The sequence below is a fragment of the Camelus bactrianus genome, chromosome 4 (assembly GCF_048773025.1).
Source record: "Camelus bactrianus isolate YW-2024 breed Bactrian camel chromosome 4, ASM4877302v1, whole genome shotgun sequence".
NCBI lineage: Eukaryota > Metazoa > Chordata > Mammalia > Artiodactyla > Camelidae > Camelus > Camelus bactrianus.
This window is the reverse complement of record NC_133542.1, coordinates 66,838,026-66,853,425: the sequence shown is the minus strand read 5'-3', so window position 1 is coordinate 66,853,425 and position 15,400 is coordinate 66,838,026. Positions and strand designations below refer to the sequence as shown.

At 37.3% G+C, this 15,400-nt stretch overlaps 1 protein-coding gene across 1 annotated transcript; it reads left to right on the top strand.

Moving 5' to 3' along the window:
* The first annotated feature begins 9,715 nt into the window (after positions 1-9,715).
* OR1B1 (olfactory receptor family 1 subfamily B member 1) lies at positions 9,716-10,672 on the top strand. Its single transcript, XM_010956212.1, has one exon. The coding sequence runs from the start codon at positions 9,716-9,718 to the stop codon at positions 10,670-10,672; it is 957 nt and encodes a 318-aa protein (XP_010954514.1).
* Positions 10,673-15,400: the final 4,728 nt, after the last annotated feature.

The following is a 15,400-nucleotide window of genomic DNA, read 5'->3' as shown; positions in this document are numbered from 1 at the left end:
ATTTCTGAAATCACTAATAGGAAAATAGTCTCTGAATTTATCTTTATTTTAGGGGAGATACTGAAAAACACTTTTAATTTAGACATAGAATTTAATGATTGACTTTTGAATGGAATGAGTAAATAATGGAAATGGTTATTTAAAAAATAAACTCATAAGAAATCAAAATTCTTATAATTGTTTCCATTTTTCTTTAGATTGGAATGTACAAACTAGGAAACATCTTTTTCTTTGCTAATAAGCTAATATGTTTAGAAAAGGAAAAGTATTGAATTAATTTCTGTCACAGTAAATTGTTTTCTCAATGTATCAAAGTTTCAGTGTCTTAAAAAGTTGACCCTAAAGACTTATTTTATATAATATATTTCAATTCAAAGAGTTTAATCTTTAAAATTAAATTGTTCAACAGGTATATTATGAAGGATTTTGGACGATTATTTCATTTTTATTTTGGGACAAGCCATTTTAATGGTATGTAGGGTTCCTTAACAACATCAAAATTGGCTGATCTTATTTTTATCTTATTCTTTGTTTCAACCACCATGATAAATAAATATACAAATTCAGGCTCTTAGAATTTCATTAATTAGGCTTCTAAAAAGAGGCCTAATTATATTACTTGCTACCGGGGCCTGAGTCCCTGCTTCCCAAATTTAATCAACTGAGCACCATGTCTATTCTGTTTCACTTATATTACTAGGATTAAAATACCATAAAACTGTGTGAGAGCATATTTTATTATGGTAAGACATTAATGACACATTGATTCCTATTTTTATGGATTATGGGTGTTTAATTAGCCTAGTAATAAGCTTAGAGAATGGGTTAGCTAATTCATTGTGAAAACAAAGGACTTAATGAGAAAAAATAACTTAATCTCATAAATATTTATTCTTAGTAAACACTGTTGGAGAATGATAGGCAAGATAGGGCATTGCATTGGGTAGGGAATTAGGATGAATGAGAGAAGGATGGTCACTCGCTGGCCATTTATCCAGTCACTCTTTCTTGAGTGTTTGCTTTGTGCCAGGCACCATGCTAGGCACTGGATACAGAGGTGAATGAATCACAGCCCCTTCCTTCCAGAAGCATATAGTCAGATAGAGGAATTGGGTTAGTCATAGTGTATCCTACCAACATCTGAAAAACCTGAATTCACTTTGGTTGTGTAATACCCACAATGATTATAGCAGTAATGGTGGGAACAACAAGAACAATTATTATCTGAGCCTTTTATTACTTGGCAGTCCCTACAATCAGAATTTTATATACAGTATTATAATTCTTAAAGAAATTATTTATTTAAAAGTTAGAATTTATTAGCTTTTTATACACAAATAGACTAGAGCTCATAGGTGTTAATTAAGTGCCAGATTCACAGAGTTTATAAGTGTTACATTTCAGAATTATATTTACTCTTATTTGGCTCCAGAGATGTACTTTACATTACATCATGCTTTTTATATCACAGGAAGAAGATGGAGTGATGACTAAGTTATTTGGGTAATGAGACACAAATGTTTGCCATTTGTGATGCCTGGGCATTCATTAAGTAGTCTCCCATCCCATCAGGATCAGTGGCTTGAAGTTGTTGCTAGGGAGTCGAGATGCTTTTAGCCGGATTCCCTTGAGAGTATGTCTGTACTTTCTTGCTCTCTGTGGTGGCAGGAATTCCACCACCTGGCAGGCCCCATGTGGCTCTAGGGGAAGGATCTCTGGGGCCCTACAATCTCTAAATCTCACCTGGCCTCACTAGTCCTGACTTTGAGTCCCATGCACTGATCTGTCCTTCAGCACCATGGCTAGGTACCTGGAATCTGACAGAAGACTGGAGCAACTAAGTCCAGGGTCAGAGAAGTCCTTTCCTCCCAGGTGAGTGTGTGGGTGAGGAAACTAGCCTTCATTCCACATTCCCCGTGACCAATTCTTATCTTTATCAATAACCTGTCTCTCACTCTGGACCCATCCTGTTTAATGTCATCTTTTCTCCTTTATCTCCTCACAGCCATTCCTCTCTCCTCACCCCGACAGACTCTCTCACCAGCCCTGCTTTCTGTTCCCATTCTGATGTTCCATTTCTCACACCTGCCTACACATCTCTTATATTTATACAATTTCATGATCCCCCTCCATTATGCCCTCCTTCTGCTCTTTCCACATCCCCAACTTTCTCTTAGTCATTATCCATATGACTTTCTCCTTTCTCCCCCAAATCTTTACTTTTGTTCATTATCTCTGCTCTAATCATTAAAGTTTCCCATCCTCTATTATGCTCTTGTCTCTTCTCATTTCAGAAGTTCTTCCTCTTGTTTCTTTATTTCTTTCCATTCATCCATTCACTCTGTACTCTTTCCATTCTAGATTTCCATTCTCTCTTTCCCACCACTTTGCATTCTTTCTTTGTTTTCCCTTCCTATTTATTCTTTTCTCTGTTGTGTCTTCATTTTTATGTCTCCAATGTACAGCATTCCTTTCAATCATCTCTTCATAGAAATGACAGCGTTATTTGTAGAAATATGGAACTTAAGGAACTAAACAGAAGAAATTCTCATTTCAGATTAAGTTCTGCTTTTCAATAATTATTTTCTGAATTTTTGTCACATACATACAACTTATATCCAGCATACACACAGATACACACACATGCACACACACAGTTATATCAGATTCACATTATTCATTCAGAAGGCCACTTGTCCTCTGAGTACAACAGAGGACAGTTTTGATGTGAACTAGTAGCGTTTTTACGTGTTACATCCTGTTGTGGTTTTGTTACCTCTTTGGGATCTCTTCATGACTTCAGCTCATCCCTGACCTTACCTAAGGCTGAGATGGGACCAGCTCCAAATAACTTCCACAAGCTTCTTTGCTTGTATTTATCATGTCACTTATCACATTATATTCATCCAATGTTTAATCTTTTTTTTTCTTTCCATACTGTGGTTTTCTCATGGCTGAGTCTTTATGTAGTTTGTGTTAATTTCCCATTATAGGTAAGGAATTAATATTTGTAGAACAGATAAATTCATCACCAAATGGTGATAAATAAATGATCTTCTGGATCACGTGATTACCTTCTGGACTTGATCTAGGCAAAATTATCTTCTAGGAACCATAGACAAGTTCAGGCATTCAGATCAATTTTTTAAAAACCACATCCCTTCTGTTCTCTCTCCGCTCAGATATTTCCGGAGGCAGATTACAGTTGCTAATCACTGTTTAAAGTAATAACTGTGCTTTGTGAGAAAAATAGTCTTTACAATTGCTCGTATAAATTATTATAAGTCACTAATGTGAATTATTTGTAGTAATTAGATCTAACACTTTGTCCACTGCTCCATACTCCACCTCCTTTCCTGCTTTTCTTTTGATAGTCCTGTTGTCTCTTTTTCACTTCCAAGCCTTATTGTTTTCTCTGTGTCTTTCATCTATAGTATTAGCCTTCCCTGTATACTCTGCTTCATTGTGTATTTCATCTTCTACAAGAACTAGCATGGACTCTCCAGCCCTTTACATAGCACTGGGGGCAGCCAGGTTTGGAGATGGGTATTTATGAATATTCAGTATTAAGTTGGTCAGTGAGGCTCTAGGACTGTATACATTCTTTAGATTTGCCCTTGGGGACCCTTCGTAGTGAAGGGAATGGGAGAGGAAGAGAAAATTTTATAGATAGAAAAAATCCCACCACTGAGAGAAGGAAGATGAAATTCACAATTTTACCATATTAAGGAGACTGGAAGAAAACAAATATCAAGAATGTGGGGTATAGTGGTTAATAATGCCATCAGTAGAGAAGGAAAAATAAGAAGGGCTGCGAGAAGCAGTCGTCAATATGTCCAATTCACTGTGTTAAAATTCCTGTTCCACCTCTGACGAACTGCACAATATTAAAACAAGTGGCTTAATTTCTCTATGCCCCAGTTTCCTCATCTGTAAAGTGAGAATAAAATCGTATCTACTTTATAGAATACAGATTTTAAAAAACCATGCATGTAGCAAGGTCTCTGGGTATCTTCTTTATTCTACTACTATTTCTACTACTTCTAACACTGTTACATATCATTGTATTCGGTGAAGACTGCTCATTGATAACCTTGGAAGCAAAAAACTGAATGAATTACTTTATAAGTTAACTATATTTAATTATTCTAAATATACGAAATGGAGTAAATAGTTGATAGAGCGTATGGTATTAATTATAATTTTTAAACACTAATAAGCATTTTTATTCTTCTAACAACTTTGCAAAAGTAGTTTCTACGTCCACGTTATGGTGGAGAAGGCTGAGACTCCGACACATTGAGGCACTTGCCCATGTAAAAAAGATAGTAACAGAGTACAGACATGTAGACTTATGTCAGCTCAGAGCCATACTCTGTGTAGCAGAAGCAAGTAAACAATCCATATACACATCACAGAGAATGGACAAATACACTGTGGTGTATTCACACAAAAGGCTGTTGTATAGCAATGAAAAATAAACGAACGATAGCCATCGTCAATAATATCAGTGAATCCATGTCATATAATACTGAGGCGTAAAACCAGGTCACCCCAAATTACTTAAAGTTTGTTTCCTTTTTATAAATTTCAGATCATCTCAAACATAACAATATTCTTCTTAGAATGCCTATAGTAGGTATGTGAAAGATAAATGTATATTAACAAAAGAGAGAGAATTATTAACCTGAGATTGAAGAGGTTGGTTACCTTAGGTAAGGAATGACAGGAAGAGGTGATGGAGAGTTTCATAGATACGAATTATAATCAGTGTTCTAGTTTCTGTGTTGGACAGTAAGTTAAGGTTGTTTATAATCATATTCAAAGCCAAGGGAGCAAGCAAGAAGGTGATGCTCAGACCAGTGAAGAGGGTGTACCATGAACCATGGATTATGATTAATCCAGTCCAAGGCTCCTGAGGCTGGAGGAGTGTAGGCAATTATGAACCCTTAACCTGTGTCTCTTACAGTCTTGTTGAAGATTTCTCCCTCCTATCCCAGAGTCCGGTCTAAATTTTTTCTCTGGCTCTAGATCTCTAGATTCAGCCCCTAAAGAAAGAATTTCCATCAGAAACTCACTATAGAACATACCAGAGTAAGACAGGAATCTGAATGGTAATTGGAAACATGGAACACGCCTGGGAATAGGGAAAAACAATTTAGGGAAACTTCTTGACTTATTGAATTTTTGTAGATTTGACAGTTAAAATGCACATGTATTGTGGCATCTTTCTTTTTATCCCACAGGTTTTGGAAAATTGTTTTGGAGAGAAATCTCTAGTTCTCCGAGTTCTAACATAGATCTTACCTAATTTTGGTTTCTCCATGGTATACTAGCTTGAATATCTTGATGCTGAGTGCGTGATTGAATTCACTGTGGTGGATGTTCTTTTGAGCTAGAAATGTGTGCTTAATGTTATGAAGGAATAAATAAATAGAATATAAGAGAAGGCACTTATATCTCAGTTGCTATCTCCTCATCTTTACTGTTTATATTCTTAATAGGAAAAGATTCACAATATAGAAAAATGCATAGAGACCAAGGCAATGAAGTACGTATACTTAGTATCCAACTTTAACAAAACTTAACATTTACCCCTTTTGGTTTCAACTCTTATTTTGAAAAAATAAACTGTAACAGATACATTTAAAATCCAAACTATTTCTGTCTCCTTTCCTCTGTTCTTCCTTCTTCCCCAAAGGAGGAACTCACTGTCTTAAATAAAGTAGTCATAATAAATGTTATAAGTGTCTTCCAAAGTAATAAAATATTTTTGCATGTTTTAAAATTTCATATCTGTCATACCCTCCTATCATCCTGGAAATTTTCAGTTAACGTAATGTGTTGAAGACTTAAGCTTATCAATGCCTGGGGCTCTGCCTTCATGTTCATAATAGGAGCAGACCACAAGTTAAAATAAGTATATACAGTTGTGCTACAATATTTAATTGAATGACCCATCCTCATTCACTGAGAATGCCACCTCAATTCTAAAAATTGTGAATTTGTTTGGGGCTGTCATTTTCTGTATCCCATAGGTTTAGCCACATATTAGGCTACAAAGTGAGTCTCGTAAAGCTTCAAAGACCGAACCTCATAGATATTTAATTGTTTGGCTACATAATTACATTAGACATCAATAATGAAAAGATAGTTTAAGAAAACATGTTTGGAAACTAAAATGCATCTAAATACATTATTTAAGTCCATAATGAGCATTTGAGGAAGGGTCCAAGTGCAATTCCTGCCAGCACATGGAGAATAGTTTGAGGAAGCTGTATTTACAGAGTTTACTGGAATAAGACGTGTGAGTTTTCCTTGGGCAAGCTGGATCCGATGAAGATGCATGAGCTGTGTCATCTTGAAAGGCATCCCACCCAAGAGGGCTTCTTGTTAGGATGAGGCAATCTTAGGAGATTAAGTCTAAAGGGTTACAGTCAGGTATCAATCATGAATAAGGTCTCTAAGAGATGCCAGGTTCTGGATTGATTAGTCTTGTCTGGTGGCAATAGCTACCTATGGGTGCTCTCCGCTGGGCTCATACGATGCTCCAAGAGAATGATTCTGTATTTGCAATCTGTACCAACAGCACCACTCAATGAGACCTTACCTTTCTTTTTCTTTTTCCTTTGACTCCGCATTAGCCACAGACATCTTAGAGGTAGGATGCAAAATATGCTGCAGTAATGAAGTCTGCCACATCCCTCTTTCCCTCATACAGGTTTCTGAATTAGAGCAGAATTCCATTTGGGAAAAGAAGAAAAGTTTAAATTGATTGAGATTTGAAGTTTTGGTGTTCAGTTGAACTGGACTTTTAGTCCTTAAAAATGAGATCTTTCAAAATAGTGGTGTGAGAAAAAAGGTGCTTCCTTCTTTGCTTCCACAAGGTTCAGTTTTTTCCCCAAGCACTGTTGTAACAGAATTTCTCCTTAAATCTTCACTACTTTTTGAGGTAAACACTGTTTGATTACTATTTTTGGCAGATAAGAAAACATAACTTGTCAATATCACACAACTGATAAGTGGCAGAAATGGAGTTAGATTCCATGTAAGTCTGACTTCAAAGCCTTTGCTATAACTGCAGACTACTGTCCTTTAATGGAAAATCTATTTCATTTCTTTAACAAATATTTAATAATCACCCAGTAATTCCCAGGCTTTATGCTAGGTATAAAGAATCCAGTGACCAATATATGCATTTATCTGTATATATGCACACAAGTGTGTGTGTGTATATACACATATATCTGTGTATGCAGATAAACATACGTATTCAAGTGTTTTAACAGTCTACTTTGGGAGTCAGGCAAAATCAATAGTCACACAGTGAACGGAAGAGTGAAAAATGCTCTAGTGAAATACTGTGCTGGGATTCAATGAAAGCTTTGAGTAGAAATGAACCCTGAGTCTTCAAGATGAGTAGCCTTTCACCAGTTATCTTGCGGGGTTGAAATCTGGGCCCTGAGGGGATGGGATGACACTCCATGGAAGACAGAATAGTGTATGTCAAAATATTTTTATTGTTGGATAGTTTAAAAGGATGTAAAATTTGGGTTTGGTGTTTTCTCTCAGCACTGAGAAGAGTTTCTTATTTTCTAGAGTCTTTTTGCTGAGAAATCTTCTGTCAGAAAGTCTGTCTTTCCTTTGTAGGTAATAGTTCCTTTCTCTCTGGTTGATTTTAATACATTCTTTGTATTTGCTGCTTGTGAGTTTCCCTAACATAGTGTCTATGGATGGATTTTTAAAAATTTGTCTTGTGTAGGAGTTAGCTTCTCTCTTCAGCTTCTGTCCAGCCCATTCATTGAGATTTTAATTTGAATGTCAGTATTTTTATTTTCCAGTCTTTCTTTTTGGGTCTTTCCCCAATCCATTGTATTTTTTTAAATACTATCTCATTTCTTATAGTCTTTATTCATTCTTTTAGACACAAAGCATTTTAAACATAATTTATAATTCCTTACAGATTCGTTAATTTATGATATTTAGAGGGAGGTAATCCTATTATGTGCTGATTGTCTTCATACTGAATGCATTTTTGTGTGTGTTTTGTAATTTTGAACTGTGAGCTCATCTTTTTGGTTAGTTTTTATTTGTGTGACTCCTGTACAGTATAGTGTTAGTGAGTCCTTGAGAAGAAGTTTTGTGTTTGCTTCTACAAGATACCTCAACGCTTTTACCAGTCTGAGAGTGAATTTTATGTTAGTCTATCAATTTGCAGGTTTTAGCATCATTTGTGTTTTGTATATCAGTTTTATCCATTCCATGTGTCCATGTGCTGTACAGACCCATAATGCAGTCTCATGGGAGACATTTTCATCTCCATGTAGTACAGGTTGAAAGATAGGGTCTTTGGGTCTCCTATAGCCAGTGGTGTATCTGTATGTGTGTGTATATATGCATGTATATACATACGTATTTGTTCACTGAAAGTTTAACTTTTTGAATGTTCTTAATTTATGTGGTAGTTTCTACCACTTGCCTCACACAAGCCTAAGAACTTATCTCTTATCCCACAAGGGGGTTAAAACAAGCCTCTGGACTCCAAAGACTGATACTGTGTCCCCTCCCACCTACCCAGCATTTCCCTAAAATTCTTGAAAACTCAGTTATGAATTTAAAAGGCTGATTATTGATTTTTTTTTAAACTTCTATCTGTGCTATGTGGGAAAGTGTTATTTAGACCTTCTATTTCAGGAAGATGAGGTTCTCAGAATAACATGTGAAGATCTACAGGAATGTGAGATCTTAGCATGTTCAGAAAACTAGTAAAAAACTGCCTAGTTTAAAAAGTACTGGGTAGGTGGCTCAGCATAAGCCTGGTTAGTTAGGTTACGTACTGACAATGAAAGTCACATCAAGCTGTTTGGATTTTATTTTGAAGGTGCTGACCCTTTAAACAAGAAATCACACGTTGGAAATTTTATTTTGGCATAAATATGGAAGATCTATCAGGGGAGATTAGTAGAGAAACTGGTAACTAGGCTATGAAATTAGTACTGGTTAGAGATGCTGAAAATTAAATAGTGTTACTGGACTGAGAGCAAAGGGCGGATATAAGGGAAAATGTAGATGTCAAGGAGTGATTGGAGATGAGGAAATGAAGGAGAGATTCCCCCAGGTTTTCATTTGGACAGTCAGATGGATGGAACTGATGACGCAGTTAACCTACAAAATCAAATAAAGAGGAACACCAAGTTATTTCATGACAACCTGAAACAATTTCACTACAAAAACCAACTGCTTATAAAGAACCATTTCTGTATATATTACATGTTAAATGGTACATTATGCTCCTTACAGGTTCAGATGGAAGAAATCATGGGGACCACAGCAGGATGAAGTGTGAACAGAAGATGAGGAGCTAGAGACGGTGAGTGTAGGAATTTTCTCATGAAATTTGCTGCTGGAAGGAGGTAAGCAGTAGTTGGACAAAAAGAGTATTGTTTGCAACTGTATGAGAAACTTTATCAGGGTATTTGGATTATGTAAAAGAACCAATTAGGGTGGATAAAAAGGAAGAAATATGGGGGAAAATGCTATAACACGTCAAGGGAGTGAAGTCACAGATCTAGATGGAGGGCCCATCATGGTCAGTTGAATTTAAGACTTTAAGGAGTTTGAAGAATTAACTAGAATTGTTATGATCCCTAACCTATGACCTATGACTTGCTTTTTGATTAAAACTCTCTTTCAGGCAGGCTCAGTGTCACTCATCATGGGCTGTGCCTCCAATGCCTCACATTCTCCAGTCTTCTTGCTTCTCGGGTTCTCAAGAGCTAGGGTCCCCCACAGGGTCCTCTTTCTCATGTTCTTGGCTATTTACCTGACCACCATAATGGGGAACGTGACTCTCGTGCTGCTCATCTCCTGGGACTCCAGGCTGCACTCACCTATGTACTATCTGCTCCGAGGTCTCTCTGTAGTAGACATGGGGCTGTCCACGGTCACCCTGCCCCAGCTACTGGCCCATCTGGTCACTAATGACCTAGCCCTTCCTGCTGCCCGCTGCTTGGCCCAGTTCTTCTTCTTCTATGCATTTGGAGTCACAGACACCCTTGTTATTTCTGTCATGGCTCTGGATCGCTACGTGGCCATCTGTGACCCCCTCCACTACCATTCAGTGATGAATCGCCAACTCTGTGCCCGCTTATTGGTCTTGAGCTGGGTGGTGTCCGTACTGCACACCATGCTGCACGTGGGACTCCTTTTGCCTCTTCACTGGGCTGAGGATGCTGAGGGCAACGTTAAACTTCCCCACTTCTTTTGTGACCACCGACCACTTCTGAGAGCTTCTTGCTCTGACATCCATCCCAATGAGCTGGCCATATTCTTGGAGGGTGGCTTCCTCATGCTGGGCCCCTGTGCCCTCATTGTACTCTCCTATGTCCGCATTGGGGCCACCATCCTACGTCTGCCTTCAGCGTCCGGTCGCCGCCGTGCAGTCTCCACCTGTGGATCCCACCTCACCATTGTTGGCTTCCTCTATGGCACCATCATTTGGGTCTACTTCCAGCCTCCTTCCCAGAATTCTCAGGATCAGGACATGGTGGCTGCCGTGATGTACACTGCCATCACACCTCTGGCCAACCCTTTTGTGTACAGCCTCCGCAACAAGGATGTCAAGGGTGCACTCCACAGGCTGTTTGGAGGAGGGAGGGTGGACTCCGGTTAGCCTGCCTAAGAGCCATCCATGCTGGTTAGGTGAGGAGAGACATAGGCAGATTTGAGCACCACTGGTTTTGGAGTTGATGGGGAGGGATGGCCTGGACAGTTCATGGAACTTCAGATTCAGCTCTTGTAAGTGTGGAGCTCTGACAGCTGTGAACATTCCACATGCATGCCAGCTGGGCTCAGGGCTCCCTCATCAGAATGCCTCTGGAACCATCCCTCAGACCATTTATCTTCAGTTGTCAGACTGGATAGAAATGAGTCACTAGGCCAGGGTTGTTTAATTCTAGTGGTTTGAAGACATACGGGAATATTATTGTGAAATTCTGAACTAAAGCAGAGACAGTGAAGTTAATTACAGTCACATTTAACTTGGTGTGGTTGTTTGTGGGAAGTGTGTTGGTACATATCAGAAAGTTAGTGGAATAGAACAGTTTAGGTAAACTGAGATGGCAATTTTATACCTTTTTCATTAAGTGAGCAAATACATGCCCAGAAGTGAGTGTGACATGGGGGCCATGATTCTGCTGATCCACATGTGAGCCCCAGTTTCCATGGGCCTCTCATGATGTGAGCATCCTATTCCGATACATGTGAATTCTATTTTATATACTGGAAGTTAATTTTAATTTGCCTTTTGAAGTAAAAAATGTGGAGAAAATGCAAGCTAAATACTTTGCTGCATATAACAAGGAATGGCAAACTATTTCAATAGAGAAAACAAATTGGCTGTGCTTAGCTTTTGGGGAACTGGACATTGGCCTCAATTTTGTTAGCTCTTACGATATTCACCACAATAATTTTTTAAAATTTATTGACATATAACATTGTGTGAGTTTAAGGTGTACAATGTGTTGATTTGATACATTTATATATTGCAATACGATTACCAGCATAGCGTTAGCTAGCACCTCTATCACATCATATAGTTATCATGTCTTTTTTGTGGTGGGAGCAATTAAGATCTAATCTCTTAGAAACTTTGAGGTTTGTAGTGCAGTATTGTTGTCTATAATCACTCTGCTGTGCATTAGTATCTCCAAGACATTTATCTGCTAGTTGCAGGTTTGTACCCTTAAACAGCATCTCCCCAAGACCCCCATTCTCTGATAACCACCATTCTACTTTCTGTTTTTGTGTTTAGCTTCTTTAGATTCCACGTATAAGTGATGTCATACAGTATTGTCTTTCTCGGTCTGACTTACTTCACTTAGCATCATGCCCTTAAGGTCCATCCATGCTGCAACAAATGGCAGGATTTCCTTCTTTCTCATGGCCGAATGATATTGCATTATGTACATGAACCACATTTTCTTTACCTGTTCATCCATTGATGGACATTTAGGTTGTTTCCGTATCTTGGCTATTGTGAATAGTGCTGTAATAGACGTGGGAGTGCAGATATTTTTTAAAGATATCCTGTTTTCATTTCCTTTAGATATATACCCAGAAGTGGAATTGTTCCATTATATGGTAGTTGTATTTTTAATTTTTTGAAGAACCTCCATAGTTTTCCATATTGGCAATACCGATTTACATTTCCGCCATCAGTGCCCAAGGGTACACTTTTCTCCACATCTTTGCCAACACTTGCCTTTTTGATGACAGCCATTCTAACATGTGTGTAGTGCTATTTCACTGCAGTTTTGATTTGCATTTCCCTGATGATTAGTGATGTTGCGCACCTTTTTATGTAGTTGTTGGCCATTTGGATGTCTTCTTTGAAAAGTGTCTGCTCAGATCTTCTGCTCATTATTTAATCAGATGTTTTGGTTGTTTTTAAATTATTGAGTTATGTCAGTTCTTTATATATTTGGATATTGACTGCTCTCAGATATATGGTTTGCCCAGTATGTTCTTCTATTCTGCAGTTTGCGTTATTATTTTCACTGTTTCTCTTGCTGTGCAAAAGCTTTTTAGTTTGATGTAGTCCCACTTGATTTTTGCTTTTGTTATTTGTGCTTTTGGTGTTGTATCCAGAAAACCGTTGTCCAGATTAATATGAAGGAGCTTCTTTTCTGTTTTCTTCTAGGAGTTTTATGGTATCAGATTTTATGTTTAAGTCTTTAATCCATTTTGAGCTAATTTTTGCATATGGTGTAAGATAGGGGTTCAGTTTTATTTTTCTATATGTGTTTATCCAGTTTCCCCAACATCATTTGTTGAAGAGATTATCCTTGCTGCACTGAATGTTCTTCATTCCCTTGTCAAAAATTGATTGGCAAAAATGAATGGGTTTATTTCTGGAGTCTAATTATATATCCTTTTGCAAGTACCACATTCTTTTGATTGCTTTAGTTTTGTAATAAGTTTTGAAATAGGGACAGATGAGTCCTCTTTGTTCTTTTGTTTTTTTCAAGGTTATTTTGGGTATTCATAGTTCCTTGCAATTTCATAGGAATATTAAGCTTGCTTTGTTTCATTTATACAAAATAGTCCATTGGGATTTTGACAGAGATTGTATTGAATCTGTAGGTCAATTTGTAAAGACTTGTACATAACTCAGTGGGGGAATGGGTCATATTGCAATGAAAGACAAGTAGTGTAGACTGGGAGACCTTGACTGCCAGCAGAGCCATTTGGAGCAAAAAATGGCAGAGGACAGAACTCCAGGGATAGTTCCTCCCCCCAAACACCAAAAAACTTGGCAAATACCATTAGAAGCAACTTTACTGGAACTCTAAAAGCTAGGTAAAGGTTTACATCATCAACAAGAACAGATAGCCAGGAGAAAAGCCACTGAACCAGGATAGAAGATCTTTGTGGAATTTTAAATTAACCAGTCCAACACCCCAGTTGGTCTTGGTCACAACAGTTTGCATTCCCAAGAAACTCTCAAATTCTCATATAATCTCAGATATTTCTTTTTTTTTCTTAGCAGAGTCATTTTTTTAAACATTTTTTTATTGATTTATAATCATTTTACAATGTTGTGACAAATTCCAGTGTAGAGCACAATTTTTCAGGTACACATGAACATATATACATTCATTGTCACATTTTTTTCTCTGTGAGCTACCATAAGATCTTGTATATATTTCCCTGTGCTATAGAGTATAGTCTTGTTTATCTATTCTACATTTTGAAATCCCAGTCTATCCCTTCCCACCCCCCACCCCCTGGGCAACTACAAGTGTGTATTCTATGTCTATGAGTCTGTTTCTGTTTTGTATTTATGCTTTTTTTTTCAGATTCCACATATGAGCTATCTCAAATGGTATTTTTCTTTCTCTTTCTGGCTTACTTCACTTAGAATGACATTCTCCAGGAGCATCCATGTTGCTGCAAATGGCGTTATGTTGTCAGTTTTTATGGCTGAATACTATTCCATATATAAATAAATAAATACTATTCCATTGTATAAATATACCACAGCTTCTTTATCCAGTCATCTGTTGATAGGCATTTGGACTGTTTCCATGTCTTGGCTATTGTAAATAGTGCTTCTGTGAACATTGGGGTGCAGGTGTCAGCAGCAGCATGTTCTAGCAATGAAGCTAGAACACTCCCTTACACCATACACAAAAATCAATTCAAAATGAATCAAAGACGTAAACATAAGACAAGATACAGTAAACATCCTAAAAGAAAATATAGGCAAAACATTATCTGACATACATCTCAAAAATGTTCTCCTAGAACAGTCCACTCAAGCAATAGAAATAAAAGCAAGAATAAACAAATGGGACCTAATGAAACTTATAAGCTTCTGCACAGCAAAGGAAACCATAAGTAAAACAAAAAGACAGCCTACGGAATGGGAGAAAATTTTTGCAAATGAAACCGACAAAGGCTTGATCTCCAGAATATATAAGCAGCTCATACGACTGAATAAGAAAAAAATAAACAACCCAATCCAAAAAATGGGCAAAAGACCTAAACAAGCAATTCTCCAAGGAAGACATACAAATGATCAATAGGTACATGAAAAAATGCTCAGTATCACTAATTATCAGAGAAATGAGAATCAAAACTAAAATGAGGTATCATCTCACACCAGTCAGAATGGCCATCATTCAAAAATCCACAAATGACAAATGCTGGAGAGGCTGTGGAGAAAGGGGAACCCTCCTACACTGCTGGTGGGAATGCAGTTTGGTGCAGCCACTGTGGAAAACAGTATGGAGATTTCTCAAAAGACTAGGAATAGACTTACCATATGACCCAGGAATCCTGCTCCTGGGCATATGTCCAGAAGGAACCCTACTCCAAAATGTCTCAAGGTATTTTTTAATTTCAACTTTGATTTCATCATTGACCCATTGGTATTTTAATAGCATGTTGTTTAATCTCCATGCTTTCCTTTTTTCTCCTTTGTTTCTCTGCAGTTGATTTCTAACTTCATGGCATTGTGGTCTGTAAAGATGCTTGAGATAATTTCTATCTTCTTAAAATTGTTGAGGCTTCTTTTGTGCCCAAGTACATGATCAATCCTAGAAAATGTTCCCATACACATTTCATACTTGGATCTGTTCAATAAAGATTATGCTCAAAATAAATGTTATTACAATATATTGAATATAGTTGTCTGTACTATACAGAAGAAGCTTTTCTTTTTTCAATCTTAAAGAGTTCTTTGTATATTTTGGACAACTATCCTTTATCAGATGTGTGTTTTGCAAATATTTTCTCCAAGTCTGTGGCTTATCTTCTCACTCTGTTAACATTGTTTTTTGCAGAGCAGAAAATTTTAATTTTAATGAAGTCTGGCTTATCAAACAATTTCTTTCAT